The sequence below is a fragment of the Falco biarmicus genome, chromosome 7, assembly GCF_023638135.1.
Source record: "Falco biarmicus isolate bFalBia1 chromosome 7, bFalBia1.pri, whole genome shotgun sequence".
Taxonomy (NCBI): Eukaryota; Metazoa; Chordata; class Aves; order Falconiformes; family Falconidae; genus Falco; species Falco biarmicus.
Window position 1 is genome coordinate 35,592,009 of NC_079294.1, and position 19,698 is coordinate 35,611,706.

The following is a 19,698-nucleotide window of genomic DNA, read 5'->3' on the forward strand; positions in this document are numbered from 1 at the left end:
AGGAAATCTGCAAGTGCTTGCTCAAATGACAGCGTTGTTATGTACTTCTTACACTGTGTCTCGATTAGGAAGATGGATGTCATTTAAAATATGTTCCCTAGCACACTTTTAAACATTGCTAGAGCAAGTGTTCAACACATCTGAAAATGTGTTAGCTTTATCTAGCTTTACAGAATCCTGCTGAAAACCCTTTTTTGGGACAGTTGGTTTACAAATTAAGCTGGTATGCCCCAAATGTCATCAACCACTGTCTATATAACAATCTGAACATCTATTTACATCTTTCATAATGGTATGAAAATAATTTTATTAACACTTACAGGTCATACGCTAAGCTAGACCTTAGCTCATAGTTTTCCCTGGATCTTAGCTCTTAGTTTTACACAGCTTAATTATGTGTTTAGGCAAAAAAGTGTAAAGACAGTGATCCATTTTGTAATTCTTTCAACAAATTTTACCTTCTACTAAAACTATATTTACCTCGCTATTTTAAGAAGACACAAAGTAAAACAACAGTGAAACATCCTAAATCTTCCTGTAGTTACTCCATGAATTTATACATATTAACTACATGCCCATTCAAGTTCATATTTTTTTTCAATCACACAGTGGCTGGAGAGGCTTAGGCACACCTGCCAATTCTAATTTTTGGCTATTTATTGTGTTTCAGAGCTCCTTGTTGCTTTTTTTCCTGCCTTTCTCTTGCCCCAGTTCTATAAACAAAAGAATGATTTAGCTTTTTATGTGAGTGTTGTCTTATCCTTACTGCTGTTGGTTAGAGATACCCAAGGGGCACTTTTAACTCTTGCAATCCTGCCCAAAGCTGTACCTCATCCAAGTGGGGAATCTGAATAAGCAGCAGCAAATATATTTTTGTAATTTTTCCATGGGCCTACTTCTGCCTTCTGGCTCATCACCTTTTGAAAAACCTTTTAAACTACAGTTCTGAGTCTGCTTTGCAACCTAGAAAAGACATGATTTTCTGTAGATAGTGTGGGGCTTCCTTTTTTACTGTATTTATTAGAAATTACAATAATTCAACATTGATCAGATAAGAAAAGTTGTATGGTTGTGGGAGGAGTACAATTCTCTTGAATCTGTGCCTGTTAGCAGATATGATGTTCAAATTTCATAGACAAATTCAGGAATTAGGGGAGAAAAAAAAAAAGGTAAAAAGTTGGTTTTTTTTAAATTTTTTCTCCTTGAGACACACCAGGAAGCTATGTTATTCTAAAAAGGGAAAGAAGAGGGTCACGTCTGTTCAGCTTCACAAGTCTGTGAAGCGACCTGAGCATGCTTTGGAAAGGAGTAGCATGTGTTCTAGTCAAAGCACAGTAATTCTTCATGCTTCCCATAACTCAGCACTATCTCGCATCTTCCTTGAACAGGGCTGCTTCTTAAATGCTATCTTTGTATTTAGATTAGTCAAATGCCATCCTTGTATTTAGTTGGAGGCAATTTCTTGCTGTCATTCATGTAGTAGGAGCTATTGACAGAGGAAGTTGGTAATTGCAGAGTGGCATAACTTGGCTAACTTGAGGGGGGAGAGTTCTGTTAAATTAGAATGGATGTTATGTTGAAATTAACTTGAATCGATCCATTAAAAATTTTTAATTTTGTTATGCATGCTTCAGAAATTAATTTCTTGTTTAGCATTCTTGATTGGCCCTGCTGTAGTTCCTTTATGCATGCAAATTCAAAATGCGTACAACTTAATTCCTGATACGTGCTTCCAATCTCTAATTTATCACAATTGAGTCATTGTTCTTGGGTTCATTGTGCAATTAGTGACTGTCTGAATAGATGCACCTTTCTAACAGTAAAGCTGCTATATTTTATTTTCTGCAATCCAATTTGCTTGCAGGCAAGCGTGTTGTAGATGGTCGTACAATGACAATGGAAGAGATGTGCTCAACTCCTGGTTTATCAGTCTTCATAAGCTTGATAAGTTCTCATGTTACGGTTACTCTGCTTATGTTGCTGTGACTTTTTTTTGTTTTTCTCCTAGGAATGAATGCCTAGTTTGGATGGTCAGTAAGAGAAAAGCCTTTATTTTGGTGTCCTATGAGCTGGCTGATAGCATATCAGACCCCTGTGGCTGCTATTTACTCGAGTATCAAGTGCTCACCCTCTCCTGCTTTCTGTTATGACTTACCAACAGAATTTTTATTATCTTCAACATGAAGTGCTTTATTTTCAGAGGCTGTTTTCCTGAAAGCTCTCAGTCAGAAAATAGGATCTGGAAACATATAATCTATAACTGGTCTCATCTGTTACTTTGTTTAGTTGCTTACCTGACTTGCGAACTTTTGATCTTGAGGGTGGGGAGGTCTGGTTAATGTTACCTAAAATGTTGGTTGTAGCGTTTTCACAACATTTGTAAGCTATACAAGAAAGAAAGCAACTTCTAAAGCCTTGATTTCCAAATATTATGAAGAATGTGAAAGAGCAATTGGATTATAACATGCCTTGGAGAAAGTAAAAAAGAAAATTGCTTTTGTAAATAAATCTCTAGTGCAATTCTGTCACTTGGCTGTTTGTATCTGCCACTTTGGCCCCATATATATATATGGCAGATAACTGTGTAATCACCATACTTTCTATAACATGAATGGACATTAAATGAAAGCAATTGATGTAAAAGGAATGGAAAGGCACTACTATAAATAATGAAGTACAAAGAGTAAGAACTAGTAGTGAAATATGAACCAACCTGACACATTAAAGCCAATGTTAATAGAATTGGGAAAAATGCAATTAAATTGTTCATGATACCTTAATGCCAGAAAAGTGTTGAAGAAAATCTTGGCAATAACTAGGCAACTTCAAAGCTTGGAGGCTTGGCTATTTATTTCTTTCAAATATTGGAGAATTCATTAGTTTATAACTGTAGATGTAAGGGGGGGGAAATACAGTAATATTTCCTAGTAACATTTTTGTAGTAATGGTTGCATATGTCATTGTTTTGGGAATGCTTTATAAGCGAAAAGGATGGACTGGTACTATTTATAATGTAAAACATTGCTTGAACGTGTGGCACCAAGCAGTATTTTCAGAGCAGCAGGCTGAAATGTGTGCTTTAACTCTTTAGCTCGGCAATTAAAATGGCACCTGACATCACAAGATAAAAGGGCAACTTCAGTTTTAATGAGAATTTAGTATTTCATCTAGAGATAATACTAAGTTTCTGTAAGAGCTGAGTTTTGAAGTCAAGCAACAACACAAAATGGTTGGTAAAACTTGGTAAAAATATTTGAATATAAATGCATGATAGCACCTAGTCCTATAATACTTGATACGCATGTTTAAATGGCTATTGAGGAATATTATATATAAGGAATATTATATATCTCAGACTGTGTATTTTTTAATGAACTGTTTCCCCTGCCTGAGTAATTTATTATGTGCTAAATATATATGTCCTTATTCCATGTAAATCTATAAGTTTTATTTTATAAACCTCTATTTTAAAAGTACTTATTATCAGATATGCTTAAAGTTCAGCAGCCTTTGGTATTTAAAATACAGTTTTCTAAATGGGTCTAAGACACTTAATTTCTTAAAACCACTTATTGTGATATCAAAGCTGTAATTGTCACAACCGTGACTTTTTAAACTATAGTGTTGTGGCCTTCACCTTCAGCCTAAGACTGATCTTGGATACAACCCTTTTTCTGAGTTCATATGTAGATGCCAGTCAGAAGAATAAGTTTGGGGTCCTTTTTTGATGGTGTCTGTAATTCATATTCCTTTTTGGCAAAGAAGGCATGATCAATAACTTCACTCACTTGGAACAGAAGTTTTCAGTGGCCCTGATTCCTAGGGGACTTTGTCTCCTGCTTTGTACCAGGCCCTGAAAAAAAATTCTTTTGAGACTGAAGTCCAGTGGTGAAGGCTAAATGCAAGATCCTGCATGTGGGTTGGGATGATCCCAAGGGCAAAGGCAGCCTGGATGGAGAACGGATTGAGAGCAGCCCTAAGGAGAAAGGCTTGGGGGGTGTTGGTGGATGAGAAGCTCAACGTGGCCCGGCAATGTGCATTTGCAACCCAGAGAGCTAGTCATATTCTGGGCTGCATCAAAAGAAGCGTGACCAGCGGGTCAAGGGAGGTGATTCTCCCCCTCTGCTCTGCTCTTGTGAGACCCCACCTGGAGTACTGTCTTCAGCTCTGGGGCCCCCAATGGAAGAAGGACATGGACCTCTTGGAGCAGGTGCAGAGGAGGCAGCAAAGATGCTCAGAGGGCTGGAGCACCTCTCCTATGAAGACAGGCTGAGGGAGCTGGGGTTGTTCAGCCTGGAGAAGAGAAGGCTCCGGGGAAACCTTATAGCAACCTTCCAGTACCTAAAGGGGGCCTGCAAGAAAGCTGGAGAGGGACATTTTCCCCTGACCCCAGCCTCCTGCGATGGCCGTTGTCTCACTGAAGGGATGTGGAAAGACCAAGTGTAACACCCAGTGAAAAGAGGTGAAGCCGGGGGGGAGAAATGCTGGGCTGAAGCAAGGCCTGGGGAGGGAAGGTGCTCCCAAGTGCTCATTTAACTCTTGGTCTTTTTTCCTCAATATCTGAATCTGTAATTAAAAGCTTATGTTAATTGGCAATAAATCAGGTGAATTTCCTTGATGAAGGCTGCCTGGCCCATGTGGCTGTGATTCCAGAAGGTATTGCCACATGCTGTTACCTTACCAAAAAAAGCTGATGGCAAGTGTGATGGTGGGGAGGAATGTGGTATTCAGTAACTTGTCCCTTGTGCGTGATCCATGGTCTCATCCACAGGAGTCGATCATTTTTTCTGTTTCACATAATGGAGGGAAAAATGCAGCTTTAGGGGTGCATGTTTTCCGCTTAGCTTTTTTATAATCAAGTGAGGACTTGGAAGTGGCTTTTGAACTGGCTTTACCTCATTCGTCTTGTGAAAATTGAGTTTTCATGCTTAATTGCTAAAACATGACAAAAATATCTGAAGCATGTACCACCTGCTTTTCCTTTCATCTTGATTTCATTCATTCACTAGCTTCCTCATATTAAAAGCCCTTCAAGACACAATTAACCCTTTTTTAATACTGTGAAGCTTGAAATGGTCATTACAACTCATTAAAGCAGAGAAACTTACTTTAAAAAGCAGTTAATATTAAATTTTTCCCGACTTCTTTTTTTGTGGTTAGGGTAGAATACTTAGGGTATGGCCATCGTGGTTCCCGTCTTAACTGTCTATTCAAGTTATTAATGATAATTGGTTGCATTGCATTGCGGAACTGTGCTCCATGCTAGAAGATGCTTTGATGAAATAATTTTCTGTAATGGAATGCTGTCTTCTAAGTATGGACTACATAATAATGATATTGTCAGTGAGTCCTTTTTGTCCAGTAAGAAGAAAACATAATTGAAGATAAAAATATGTTATCACAAATCTTGCTTTTTTCCTCCCTTGTACGTTCTCCTGTATTGTGAATTGTGCTTTGGCCACAAGAAAGCAAATATCTACTCATGTTTTACGATTTACCAAGTTGTTTTTCTCTTTAACATCCTTTAAAATGAGCGAAAATGCAGTCAATTTTATCTTGGTACTAACTTCAGTGTTCTTGTGTAGTTATACGTGAAGGCTGAATTTGATCTTGCTTGAAAGAGTAATTTTTTTTGTATTCTGTTAATTGCATAGTCTATTCCCAGCATACATAACAATCTTAGAATTGAGAAATTGATTAGAATAGATGAAATTCAGAATAGGCAGTGTTGTTTTAATCCTGCAGGTTTTTGCAGAATGAAAATCACTAATTGCAAAGAGAAGTACCATGAAGAGAAATGGTGACTTTAAAGCCATAAACTGCCTTGGGTTTACTGAAACTGCAATAAAGCTATTGTGAAGCACTGTCAAAGTGTTGATTTATTTGTACTACTAATATCAGAAGTAATAAAATCTAGGATTTACTGATATGGTTATAGCATTTGTTATCCATTTTTTTAGACAACTCAACAGGTATTATATTGTATCAGACAATCATAAGATATTTTATAATCTAACTTCTACAGAAGCAGAATATTCATAGGGAAAATAGTTTTGATATTTAGCCTTCTCACAAAGTGAATATACTGAATCTTTATATGTGTCAGTTGTTGCTGAACTTCTAATTTTATCTTAAAACTGGCAAAAAAAGCATCATGAAAAGGGTATGCTTTTGATTATTGTGAACTATATTTGGTAACTGAAATTGTAATTCAGACTAATTCTGTTTTCTAAAATATATTATTTGGAAATTGCCTTTCTCTTCAAAAATTCTTTTTAAAATAAGAGCAGGACTATTTATGTTCTGAAAATATTAGTTGTTATATACTTAAAAAAAAAAGGATAACTAGTAGAGTAGGATTTATAGGATTTTCAGAAGTGCTCAGCATCAACATAATTCTGTCCAGAAGAAACTGAAAAATGAGAGGACTGGGACCAGTCCTTAGAAATCTTTATGTAGCTGCATGATGATATTCTTATATGCCTCCTCAGTGAAGTTAAGGTAAAATTCTACTTAAAATTACAACCTGAGTGAGAAATGTGGTAACGGTCTGTCTACAGGCAGATGTGACAGCTGTAATCTGCTAAGATTCCTCTTACTCAATGGAAAGCAAGATACAATAGAGACAAAAATTTGCAAGAAAAATGTTTTAAAGGGAAAATGTGTTTTGATACATCCCTGCACAGAGGTAGAACAGCATTATGAATAGGGAAGTAAAACATGAATTGCAATTGAGAGCAATGTAGACATTTCAAGGAATAATACAAGTCATAAAAATGTATTACTGATTTGTGCCTTGTTAATAAAATGTCCTAGTTCTAATCAACCATGCAATTATTTCAGACAGGCTTTTACAGCTTAACAGATACGACTTCAGAATGCAGAGCTTTCTCAGCCACAACGATTTGCTGTAGCTACTTATCAGTACATAGAAAAAAATATTGTGATTCTTTATGTAATTGTCCTTATTCTTCTTTTTAAGGTATGGGATGCTGTAGATACAGGCTGCTGTTTAAAAACATACTCCTGCCACTCTTGTGCTGTTCGAGCTGCCCGGTGGTCATCTTGTGGAAGAAGGATTCTCAGTGGGGGCTTTGATTCCATGCTGCATTTAACAGATGTAGAAACAGGTAAAGGTCACGTAAGGGTGCATCATAGCCCTATCTTTATTGAGTACAGATAACTTAGGATCTTGTTAGCCTTATTCTTTCTCCTAAAAAATGTAGATAAAATCTATAGATCAAAGTTAGAATTCTTGAAACGTCCTCACAAAAAACAATAAATCTCAGCAATTAAAGGCAGGTGGAGATATTTTAAAAAAACTGAAATATCTTTAACTTCATGATCACATGTAATTTCTGTTGTCAGATACTGCACAGACGAATAGAATGAAACATGTATTATTTTGTGCTCTGTCATGATCATTCGTTAAAGTGTTTGAAGAGCCTCTTAAGGCTGACTTCAGTAACATTTATATATATGGTTAATTTAAACATAGGCTTATACCTCATTCTTAATTGGGTTGGTTTTAAGTTTATGCTTAAAGTTAATTAGGTGATGATTTTTTTCCCCGGTAAAAACTTAAAATCTGGTATGGAACTTGACACTGAAGCTGTGTTGCTTTGACAAAAATTGTGAGTTTGACTTGGGATTTGATTCTTGTGACCTTATCAACTAATTTCCTGGATGCTATCTTTCCTCCTGTCTCCTTCATAAACTAAAACGTTTCTATCCACTATATTTTTTCTCTTCTTTATGTATGTTATCAGCATTCAGACGGCAGCATTCTTTGGAGACATACATAATAGGACACCTCTGTGTGTGTAGAAATAAAGGATTAGGCCTAAAATAGTACCTTGTCAACTGAGGAGATGCAATTTTATTTTTTCCACTTTATTTTTTTTTAAATGTTTAATTCCTGCAAAGTTGCAATATTTTTTGTAAGACTACAAAAGAAATCTTTACAGAAATTACAAGCTGTTCTTGTCTAGAAGGGTTTTCTCTTATGTAAAAGTAACTCCATTATGTGTGAGTATCTGGAGAGCAGAAGTTCTCTTCAAGTGATCTGGGAAATTTGTGAATATTGTTCACATGGAAAGAAGATTCTTTTCTGTGCTCTAAGAATTCATTTTTCTCAACATTTGCCATATCAGATGTATTTAAATTCAGTGATGTCTAGAAGGGAGCTGTTGTAATTTGGGAATGTAAAACGTGTGATGCGGTGACAGAATATTGAAGTTTTGAGAATATTCAGGTTTTGTAATGGGGAAAAGAGCTTTATATATTTGATGTAGTAGTACTACATGAATTTGTTCAATTTTTCAGGCTTTTTTATTATTTTTCCGTCTCATTGCAGCAAACTTCTTATTTCTAGTCTCATAACTGAATTTTACTAATCCAAGTGAATTTAATTTTGACCATAGAGCTTACAAATTCTAAACAGAATGGCTACCTCTTAATGGGATTTATAGCAGTAGAATAGATTTTATGTGCCTGAGTCATTTGAAGGGACTACTATGGGGAAAATCTCATTTTATGAAATTGTAGAATGAATTCCAAAGATGCGCAATTTTAATCTTACACTTTGATTTTTAATGTCTGTTTGACTTAACTATCCAGTAATGGGGTAGTATTCTGGATTAAGTTGATTGTAGTGGTTCATTTGAAAGAAGGTATGTCTAGTGTTTTAGGTGATGACAACAATAACAAATTCTACTTACCAAGGTTCAGAACAGATAAGCTTATAAATGGTTCTTTCCTCACTGACTTGCGAGTTATGTAGTTTTTCTAACTACTTAAACTGTGTGTGTAAAGGCAAAATGAATGCTTATAATCCTTAAAAATACTAGATATTCATTATTGCCTTATTTCAAGGACACAGGATGCTTTGTAGCTCCTGTGATCTGCAGTTGTAATGTTGATGTCTGGACCTTACTGTCAGTGAAGTAGGATTGGAATTTTGTTCTGATTTCCTACGCATGCAGGCCAGTTCCTGATTTTCTTCCCTGTTGTATGAAAAAAAAAAAAAATAATAATAACTTTACATTTCAGTTAATTCTTTTCAGAGAAACAGGGCAAGCAGTTTGCCTCTGGAATCCAAATCATTTTGATATAAAAAACCTCATTTCCATTTGAAAAACACTAAGGCAGCTATAAGATTTCGATTTACATTAGTTCACTGAATCATTCATTCCTCTTCACTCTTCATCAGTGCTGAAATGATTTCTTCTTTGATTAACTTCAGATAGATGTTAGAACTGTTCCTTCACAGAGGACTTTTAGACACTTTTTTTGGACTTCGGTCTTAATTACTTTCCATTGCTAGACTGAACTAACTATCAGTGTGTTTAAATGTAGTAAATGCATGCCGGTGGGATTTTATAAATCATAATGCTGTCTTTAAGACTCTGCTCTTTTCTTTTGTGTATGTTGTTCTGGTTCAACATTTTTTTACTTATGTATGCTAAAGTCTAATCTTCTTTGTTTTCAGTATAGATTTTATGTTACATCTGTGTTATAAAAATTACTACATGTCCTTCACCAAAAGAAACCTAACAGTCTGAAGAGAATGACTTTTTAATAGTTTAGGAAAGGTTGCAAATACAGCTTAGTACTTTGTGTGGTATTGAGCTGCTCAGTTGTTTGGGTTTTTTTGTGGTTTTTTTTTTTTTTTTTTTTGGTCATTCTGTGTTGTTTCTCTGTTGGGAACATAGTTTCTGCCCTATTAAATCAAAATTTGAGTCTAGCTCATTGTTTGTTCTGGGTCTGAGGACAGCTAGTTATGAGATTCTTCAAAGGAATGTGCCAGCATTGTTGTAACAAACAGTGATAGAATAAATTCTCCAGGAAATTTTGTTTCTAAGCTTGGACTGAAGTTTGGGTATCCCTTGTCCTAGGACATTGTGTTTTCTGGAGTGATTTTCTTTTTTGCAGTCTTTGTGATCTGAACAACGTCAGAGTAGAAGCAAATGGTGAAATCTCTTTAGTCACAAAGCAGAATTTTTGTGACATCAGAAAATCCTGATGCAAGGGTAGAAGACACATCTCTGAAATCTTATCCTTCAATTTTACACCATCAAACCTCTTCCCCTTGTCAAGTGTATTTAAGGAAGGTTCTTATTAGAAGATCTATGATGCTGCAAGCAGGAAAAATGGGCTAACAGGAACCTCATGAAGTTCATCAAGGGCAAATGCAAAGTCCTGTGTCTGGAAGGGAATTATCCTGTGCAAGAGAACAGGCTGATGCTAAACTGGCTAGAAAGCAGCTTTGCAGAAAAATAGCTGGGGGTTCTGGTGCTGAATCAGAATCAGCAGTGTTCTCTTGCAGCAAAGAAGGTCAACTTCATCCCGGGCCAGATTAGCAAGTGTTTACCTAGTACCTGGAGAAGATGATGCCAGGCTCTTCTCAGAGATATGTAGCAAAATGATGAGAGGCAAAGGACAAATGTAGGAAGACAGGACACTTTTTGGCTCAACTTAAGGATCATCAAACACTAAACCAGGCTGTCCAGGGAGGCTGTGGAGTCATTATACTTGGACATACTCAGAACTTCAGTGGACAAAACTCTTAAGTAACCTGCTGCAGCTGGACCTACTTTGGGTAGGGGCTTGGACTAGAGGACCCCTGGAGGTCCAACCTACAGGACTTGTTGATGCTATAATGAAAAACAGGGAAAGAGAAGAATTCAAATTATTGAGGAAGGAGGAGTTCACTTGTCCTGGTTTGGTCAAAATAGATGGTGTTGTACAAGTCTTCTTTTTCAAAATTAATTTTTGTATAGATTGTCAATTACTATCTTAAGTGGTCTTCATTGTCCTAACACCAGGATGTCAAGCTAAGACACTCCACAAATACGGTTTTCTTGGAAAATGTTGTACATATTAAGTATGGATCTGATGCAAAATATGCATAAAATGTTTAAGGAACTTGGGATTATTCATGCATTGCTTACATGAGTGGTTCTGTGGCTGCAGTTTGCATAAGGCAAGTTCAGTACAGCAGCATGATGTTTCATAAATATTAGTAGATCCAAAACCTGCAGCTGAGCTGCCTGTAAAGATTACTGGTCAATATTTTTTTTTTATTGTCCTATTTTATAGACAATATTTCTTAATAAAGCTTTTTGAAAGGTTTTGCAAATATGATAATAATGCAGCAGTCTGGACTAGTGAGACTTCCTGGTTTCGTTCATGTCTCCTAACACCACAAGTTGTAGTCATTTTCTACTCGTGATAGTTCAAACACTTTGTTATTTACAGAGTAGTAAGCAGTGCTATATTTGGAGAGCACTGAAAAAAACCCTCTGCTTTTAAAACAATTCTGGGTCAAGTACATTTGACATTTAACTTCTGTTAAATCCAGATGTAATGGAGATGCTCTACCAACTTTAGAAGGGTAATTGTATTTTTTAAAATTTATTTATAACTATTTTATTTTTGGAATATATGTTTTATTCATCAGTGGATTTTTCATTAGTCACAAATGAATTGGTACAATAGAGCAGGCAGAACATTGGCGGGGTTGATACTATTTGCATATTGTAGATACTCTTCATTTCTTTAATATTATGACAGAGGGAATGTTCCAAGAAATTTTGGCACATTTCCTATTTTGCCAAATGCTGCAGTGGTGTTTTATTTCATGGACTGATCTTGATTTCAAATATAACTTCCTCAGATTTATAATGGGGGGTTTAAACTCCCTATTATTTTGCAACTTTTCACATTACTGTGGCTTGGATACTGAAATTAAGCTTTGCTTTTTGAAGGGAAGTTCAGAATATATATAATGTGGTTGCTTAAATCTAGTTTGTTAACTTGTTTTATTTTACATTATTTTGAGAGCTTCTTTACAGAACATTTTGTACCTCCAAAAGGATGGTCCAAATTTGCTTTTCTTTATTTTCTTTTATTTTCTGATTTGGTAGTCCTATAGATATAACATTATTATTTTTAATGTAACTGTATTTGTTCACATAGGAGTTTTAGTTCTCATACATAAATGTCTCCTCAGGAAAGCTATGACTTTCTTCTCCTATTCCTCCTCTCCTCTCCCAATACTATTTAGATAGTATATTGTTTTAATATCGTTTTATATGATGCCTCAGAAAAAATCCCAGTTGGTTGAGTTTTCTTTTTTATTTCATTTTTTTTTTTGTTTGAATAAATACAGGCATCTCTGATGTGAGGTCAAAGGTTCCCCCCCAATTCTGCAGTTTTAAGTAATACGTTGGACATAATTTAGTGGTCAGTCTCCAGCTAGGAGGTAACAGCATTTTGGTTTTGATACTCACTAATGTAAAGTTTTGCAATAAGAAGACAAAAAAATATTTATTTTGGGGACACTTTCAAGGGTAAAAGATAAAATGTTCTAATATTTCAAGCACCTTTGCATGCCAGAAACTTGCGACTATGTCAGGGAAAAAATTAGGAAACGCATATAGTCAGTATAATGTTAATTCTTGGAAAAATAATAAAGCAATTTGTAAGCATGCCAAGATACAATGGATAAATAACAGCCAACGTCAATTTTTTAAGAACAAATTATGTCTGATCAATCTAATGTTTCTCTCACTGTTGTGCATGACAGAGATTGTGACTGTAATGAGATTTTTTTTTTAAAATATATAGTCTTGTGTCTTTTTGTAAACACAGTAGGGAAATCCATTCTACTTAGCAAGATTACTCTCATGTCCTTGTAAGTCTTGGGCTTCACTTTTCTTTGCGTACCAGGGTAAGGAAGTGAATGTTTATGGATCATGCAGGTAGGGGGGTGAACCTGAGGACCACTAAACACAGTTACAGAAGCATCCTGTGCTCAATCACTGGGCTGATGTTCTGTGAAAAATTCACAGTGTTAAATAGCCTTTAAAATATCTGATTTCATAGTTGAGCAGTTTCACAGTAGGCTGCAGCATAAAGGAGCAGAAACATATGTTCAAGATCTTTTTAAAGATATTTTTTTTTAATACTGTGTATGTTACTGGTGAGCTTTTAATGAATGAAGAACTGAATTAAAGCACTTAAAAATATATAACACACTGCAAAGATGTAGTGGATATTGTTACTGAAATTGTGAAAATTAAAGATTGAGAGAACATTTAGAGAACGTTTGCTTTCTGCTAAGGTATAACCACCTCTTATCTAGGCAAATGTATGTGGTATGGATTTTCCCTCAATTAGCCAAATAGATTTTCAGAAGATGTAATTTTCTGCAGTCTGTGAATTGGTTGAATATTTGTTATACTGCCTTTAGGAGCTAAGATGCAATAAATATATACACAATAAAGGTATATACAGGCTTGCTGAATTACAGCTGTTGTATTCTATTACGGATAAGGGAGTCTTCCTCTCAAAGGACATCTTTTACAATATATAAAATGAAACCCCAAAATTTTGAATATTTAATGTTAATAAACTGAATAATTGTAGAGAAAAATATACGTAGCTGTAAATACTGACTTCCAGAAAGGTAGAGCAGGGTCTCTAGCAAACATTGAAGCTGGATTTCTGAAGCAATGAAGCTTCCATCATAGCCTGGTTAAAGCCTGGAAAGCAGCAAATTCTGCTCATAGTAGTAAAACACACTAAATAAAGTTTGTACAGAAAAGGGCTAAGAATGCAATGGATTTAATACCAAATTGCATGAGATATTTTATTCCATATCATCTTCTGTACTGTTCTGTTCCATCTCTCGTATGGATTTTTTTTTTCCTAAATTTCTGAGGTTCTGAAAGATTTACGGTGGTAGAGGTTTCATAACTGTGTAGAGAATCTGCCTCAGTGCTTCAGCCCTTTAGTCCCAATACCCCAGAGGTATGGGTTGAAGGGATGTATTAATACAAATGTTAGGAAATTTCATTTTGCTGGGTCCAGGCATGTTTGTACGACAAGCAGTCCAACATAGCTTCTGTGTATCCTGCATGAATTTTAGTTCTAGCAGTAAGAGAGTTCCCTTTCTGTAATGTTATGATTTCCCCCTTTTGAGTATGTTTGCTGCTGCTTTGCTTTTCTACATTCCAGCCTTCTTGTTTTCTGTGACATGCTAATAGAATGAAATTCCTGGATACATCTAATAATGCCAGACTCTTCAGAACACGGTCTGCTGAGTTTCCAAAAAGAGGCGTTGGATTGAATTTCACTTTGGGGGGTGAGAGAATGAGAAAGAAAGTTTTATTTCAAAGTATTAATTAGAGAGCCTGAGCTTTTAAGATTAATGTGTTGTGATTGCTCCTCAAACCAGTCGAAATGCTAGCATGGTTAATATCTGCATCAAACAGAAGGTAACAGCTTAAAACAGGAAAAAGAAGGTTAAACAGTATGGAGGTGAGTAAGATACTCGGATTGTTTGCATGAATTTTATTTATTATCACACTAATGTAGAATTCATAGTACTGAGATTGTTACAGTGTAATTCTGCTAGTGACTGTCCCTGAGAGCTTTTGCATAAATAACAGCCTCTGGAAGACAAGAAAAGGGCAAAAATGGTGCCCACTTCTCTTTAAAATGGGGAGATGGAGTAGGGAAATGGAGAATTTTAGTTTCTGGATAAAATATGGAGCAAATGATTGAATTACTTGGAAGTTGTTGGGGATAAGATTGAAAGATGGACTAAATAAAAAATTAGATCAATGTTCTTTCTATGGAAAAGGTAACAGATGTTGTAGTTAGTAGATGAAACACATCTTGAATTTAGTGCACAACTTTTTTTGGTTGTCTTTTTCATGTCTTAGGCTAGAGAGCACAATGGCAAGAAAAATGTATATATTATAGAAAAATCAATTTTCAGAAGTCTTGTGGAGGTAAAAACATTTTAATAAAGCCATTTAAACAATTAATGTTTGACAAAAAGTTAAATGATGAGTTCCACTGGATTACTTGGGTATATGCCTAATGCCATTTGGACAACACACTTTATGGAAAACAGTGGCCGCGTCATGCATCCTTTGTAAAGCTGTTTGAGAGGATTAGTACAGGTAGGCTGCAGTTCTGCTGACTTCTGCCTGCAGTGCCATTGAAAACTTGTTGATTATGCTCCCAGAGTTTATTAAACTAGGTACTAGTAGGAGCTAAATTCCTTTGGGATCGAAGTGCTATTAAACTGACTAGTGAACCTCCATGGGGAAATTCAGTATTTTCTCAAGTACTGTGGATGGCAGTAAGATATATAGGTATGTGGCTTTTCTAAAGCCTGCAAATGATGCCTGGTAGTGGCATACATGAGAGCAATATCTTGTTGCTTCTTTAACTAATGATTTTAATACTTTCTTCCTTCCCTGTGGAGTATTTCTTTTTTTTTTTTTTAGCTATTGCTGAAAGCTCCCATGATTAGAGATGGTCACTGTTGCATATGACTTGTAGACAGAACCTCTGTGGCCCTTATGACTTTTTTCTCTTTCTGGGGAAGGAACTTATGGACTAAATTAAATCTTTCACTTGGTAGTGACAGAGAGGCCCTTTAGGCCTTGCATGGGTAATAGGTGGAGAATCTTTTTAAAGAAAACAAAAATCTCCTACAAAACCCAGTGTTCATGTAGGACAACACTTACCCCTCCCTTATGCTCCCTGCAATCTATTTTCCCTGCCCCTGCTAGCTTGGAGAGCATGTGTGATGAAGTAAAATATCTCTTTCTTATCTTCTTTAAAAAGAATAAATAATTTGTCAAGTCTTAGCTTCTTGACTGTGTAAGTTGAGTTCAGCAGATGGGGAAAATAGAACTGATGAAATCAAATAAATTGGCTCCAAATCATGAAATAAACATTAAAAAAAAATCAATATGAATGATTTTCAGTATTGTTCACCTAACAGTAAGTATTTACATCTGTCACTAATGTTTTTAGCTCAAAGTATTTTTCATTTGTTTAGGAAAGCCTATCTTAAGACAGCTCTCACTTGCTAAAAACACAGATTAATGAATATTTTAAGAGCTTTTGTCACAGTGTTTTAAGGTGGTTTTTTTCTCACTTCTGCAGTACCTTCTTCAGTGTGGCTTAAAGCAGTAACTTTATTTAATGTAGATCTTTATATATAAAATATAGAATATAAAGCACAGCTGAAATTGTGAAACTGAGCAGATGTATTTATCTTGGTCTGTGCTGCTGTTCCAAAAATTATATTTCAGCAAATGCATATTAATATCATGAATTTGTTAGGATGAAAGGAAGCAGTGGACTGTGGAAAAGTTCTACAAATTAACCCAGCTGAATTCTATTGCCTTCGAAAGTGTCAACAATCAAATTGATACTAACCACAGGATCCTGTGGAAATTAGTGTACACAATTAAATGTTGGGAGCAGTGTATCCATGGGAACAGCTATTGCCTTGATATGATGGTATGCAAATTATTTCCTACTTTCAAGGTGAAGTTTCACTCCTACTTTCACAGAAAGTAAACAACTCGAGTTGTACTACAGCTTGGGATGTTGTTTTTCTGTACAGACAGTATTTTATTCTAGTGATTTTTATCCCACTGAAAAAAAAAAAAGACTATGGTTTCTTTGTAGGGAAACATTCAACCATTACATCTGTGGATTTAGTCCTGCATGTCGACTGACCTGGGCTCTCAGTGGAGCTCCTCTCCTTGGTGTGGGAAACCACTGGTTCTCTCCGTTCAGTAAGAGGCAGTCAGTGGTGTAGAGGCTCATGTGCAGGGGAATTCTCACGTGGATAAAAATTAGTGAGATCAGTCTTGTATTTTCAGTAGTGTAGCCCCAGATACTTGAAATATGTTACTATAAATATATTAATCTTTGATAACCTTGATGTTTTTGAAACTAGGTTGAAATGAATAACGTATTTCATTTGCTGCTCAAATTTTAACCTCCACTTATTATTTTATTTTAGGGAAGCAGATATTCAGCAGCAAAAATGAATTTAGGATCAGCGTGCTGAAATTCCACCCTACAGAGTCAAATATTTTCATTTGTGGAGGGTTCAGCCCAGAAGTTAAAGCTTGGGATATAAGGACTTCTAAGGTAATGGAAATCTTATTTTCTCTTTCTTTTTTTGAATACTTCCTAAGTTATATGTGCTGTGCATTAGTAAGCTGCTAGATGTACTGGTTTTTTTTCAATGAAAAGTTATTCTGAAGTATTTTGAATTTGTCTTTGATTGTGTTGCCCTTTGTTGATATGAACCTCTGTAATGTTTTTGAAACACAAAGAGGAACATTGTACATAAAAAATAGGATTATTTTTTTTTTGGTTTGTTTATGTTAATATGAGTATGATATAGTTGGATTAAATAAAGCCAATATCTCACTTCAGGACTGTGAAAAGCAGTTGCGTGCTAGGAAGCAGTACAGCTAACTTGCTTTTCAAGCCGTTACGTGTGGGTCAGGATGTGTCTGCCTCTACCTTTTGTGTAGAAGCCTGGAGTAATTTTTACGTTCATGAAGGGCCACAGAGAGGCAGGTATAGCCTCTGCCTTTACTGTATTGTGAACCATGAAGAACAGCATGCTCCCAGCTGCTGTTCAGAGCTCAGGTAAGACCAGAGCTTTACTCTGCCAGTGGAAGCATAAGGCAAGCCAACATCCTTATGCACAGAACAGCTCAAAGAGCAGCAATGACTGTAAAGTAAGTAGTTCTTTGTTTTCCTTTGAATTTGTATGTGGGTAGATCCTACTCATCATAGTTACCCATCTGTTTGCTCTTAAGGGTGACAGAAGAGATCTGAAAAATAAGATTGCTTATCCAAACTTTGTCTCTGACTTTGTACCAAGAACAATAGCTGAGAGATATAGGCAGATGCATTTCAGGTCTGAGGGCTCTAACAGGAGAGCTCTGAAATCATTATGGGAGTTGTTCTACTGCGGAAACACAGTATTCTTGTGCAAATAACAATCTAGTTCCTGTGCTGCAGTTGTTCTTTTGAATTTGTCACTGATATTTGAGAAAATAATTTAATTGTGTAGGATCTATACCATAGGCTTCCCTCACGTGAATTAAGTTCTTACGAGAAAAATGTTAGTAATGTACATACCAAGACTGCCAAGTCTGAGACTACTCTGAAAATAAATTTACTATGAGTTTCAGAGTTACAACATCAGTGTGAAAACCTTTGTAAAAAGCGTGATGGGATTTATTCCATCCATCGTGCTTGTACAGTGGCTAGTTTTCCTTAATAAGGATATGAAGAGATACTCAAAGCACAGTTCTATGAAGGAAGATGAATCTGGTTTTAGATTACAAAAATTGTAAATACTTGTGATAAAGAATATTTGCAACTTTTTAAAAAGTGATGAGATTTTCCATATTAACTCTTCCCTCCCTCCCCCTGCCTTGCACTGCTATACGGTATTCTGGTGGTGTTGGTAACCGATTTTGGTGTACTGTCTTTAGCATAGGCAACTTATAGAACATGCAAATACATGTTGTGCAAATAGCAAACAATGCCAGTTCAAAGTGTTTTCATTCCAGATGATCAAAGGTCACCCTGCAAATTTACTGTAGAACAAAAACTTTTTTTTTCTGGCAGGGGACTGGAGAAGACAGACTAACACAAGTCTCCTCTCCAGAACAACAGGGTCAGTGGTTTCATAGCATGCAAATGAAGTAGGGAATACAATTGTTCTTTCTTGAGATTCTCATAACAGTAGACCTTAATTATGGGGAGGAGGTGTAGTCTGTAATTGAATGCTTAGCTGTCCTTTTTAACATAGAGGAGCCATTGTATGTCATGGTAGGCTGAACTTCCTTTAAGAGCAGCCTCGGGAACTAAATGGGTATCCTCTTTTTACGGCTTAAAGATTGTTGACCATAGTGTCAAGTTTGAGGTATTTGATCTTGGTCAAGGAGAAAATGGCAGGTGTAGGTGACAAAACATTTTTTCTGAGAATTTTCTACCTTGGTGCGATAAGCTTTCCTGTAAAAGATATTGTCGTTACACACAAAGTCAAGTGATAGTCTAGCTGTGTACAAAGCCAGAGACATTCTTTCACCCCCTGTAGTTTCTTTATTATGGATTTTATGTCTTTGTATATCTTTGAGTGACTGTCTCCGAGAATCCTGTAAAGGTGATTTTTCTCTAGATTTGAAATCAACTGTGATGAGCACGTTCATGCCAAAAATGGCAGTACATCCAGCTTGCATGCGTCTAAGGTGCCCGGACTCTGCAGAGGGGAAAATAAGTTATTCTGTTCTATAATAACCAACAACCAAAATGATGACAAAGATGTCCCTGTCTGGATGGTAGTTCATGTCGGATATGGTTAGAAATCTTTCACAGACAGTAGGAGACAATCTCCAATATTGATAGTGGAGAAGGCATAAAATAAGGATAGCAGAAAAAATTCAGTTTCAAGGAAATTAAAGATTTACTTACAATGGATATTTACAGTTCAAGGGTTATACTTGAATAAGATGGGTTTTTTTCAGCAATTCTGATAGCAGAGATTGTGATGACAAGACCTGAGGACTAACTAAGCAAAATTTGCATTGACTCGAGTTAAGGGGCTAAATAACAGATGTTAATGCTTGTGCTAGATAAATTAGTTCTGAGTCATCTCCTGAGTCTGCTGCTCTCCTATTGTGAGTATCTCTGCCAATCCCTGGTGTTTTGGTTTTATCTTTGAACAATGTTATGGCATCACCGAGAAAAATGGCTTGAAAAATGCTGTTCTTGGTCCTTTTTTCCCCTTGTGAAATGCCAGTTTCATTAGTGCTTTCCCTTGGTACCAGACGAGGTATCAAGCAGTAT

At 36.0% G+C, this 19,698-nt stretch overlaps 1 protein-coding gene across 1 annotated transcript in view; it reads left to right on the forward strand.

Annotated features, from left to right (window-relative positions):
* WDR25 (WD repeat domain 25) overlaps positions 1 to 19,698 on the forward strand; it is a 64,985-nt gene that overhangs the window by 26,072 nt on the left and 19,215 nt on the right. The window contains exons 3-4 of the mRNA XM_056346893.1: positions 6,983 to 7,130; positions 16,844 to 16,974. Of these exons, the coding sequence (XP_056202868.1) occupies positions 6,983 to 7,130; positions 16,844 to 16,974 (279 nt within the window). The remainder of the gene's footprint in view (positions 1 to 6,982; positions 7,131 to 16,843; positions 16,975 to 19,698) is intronic.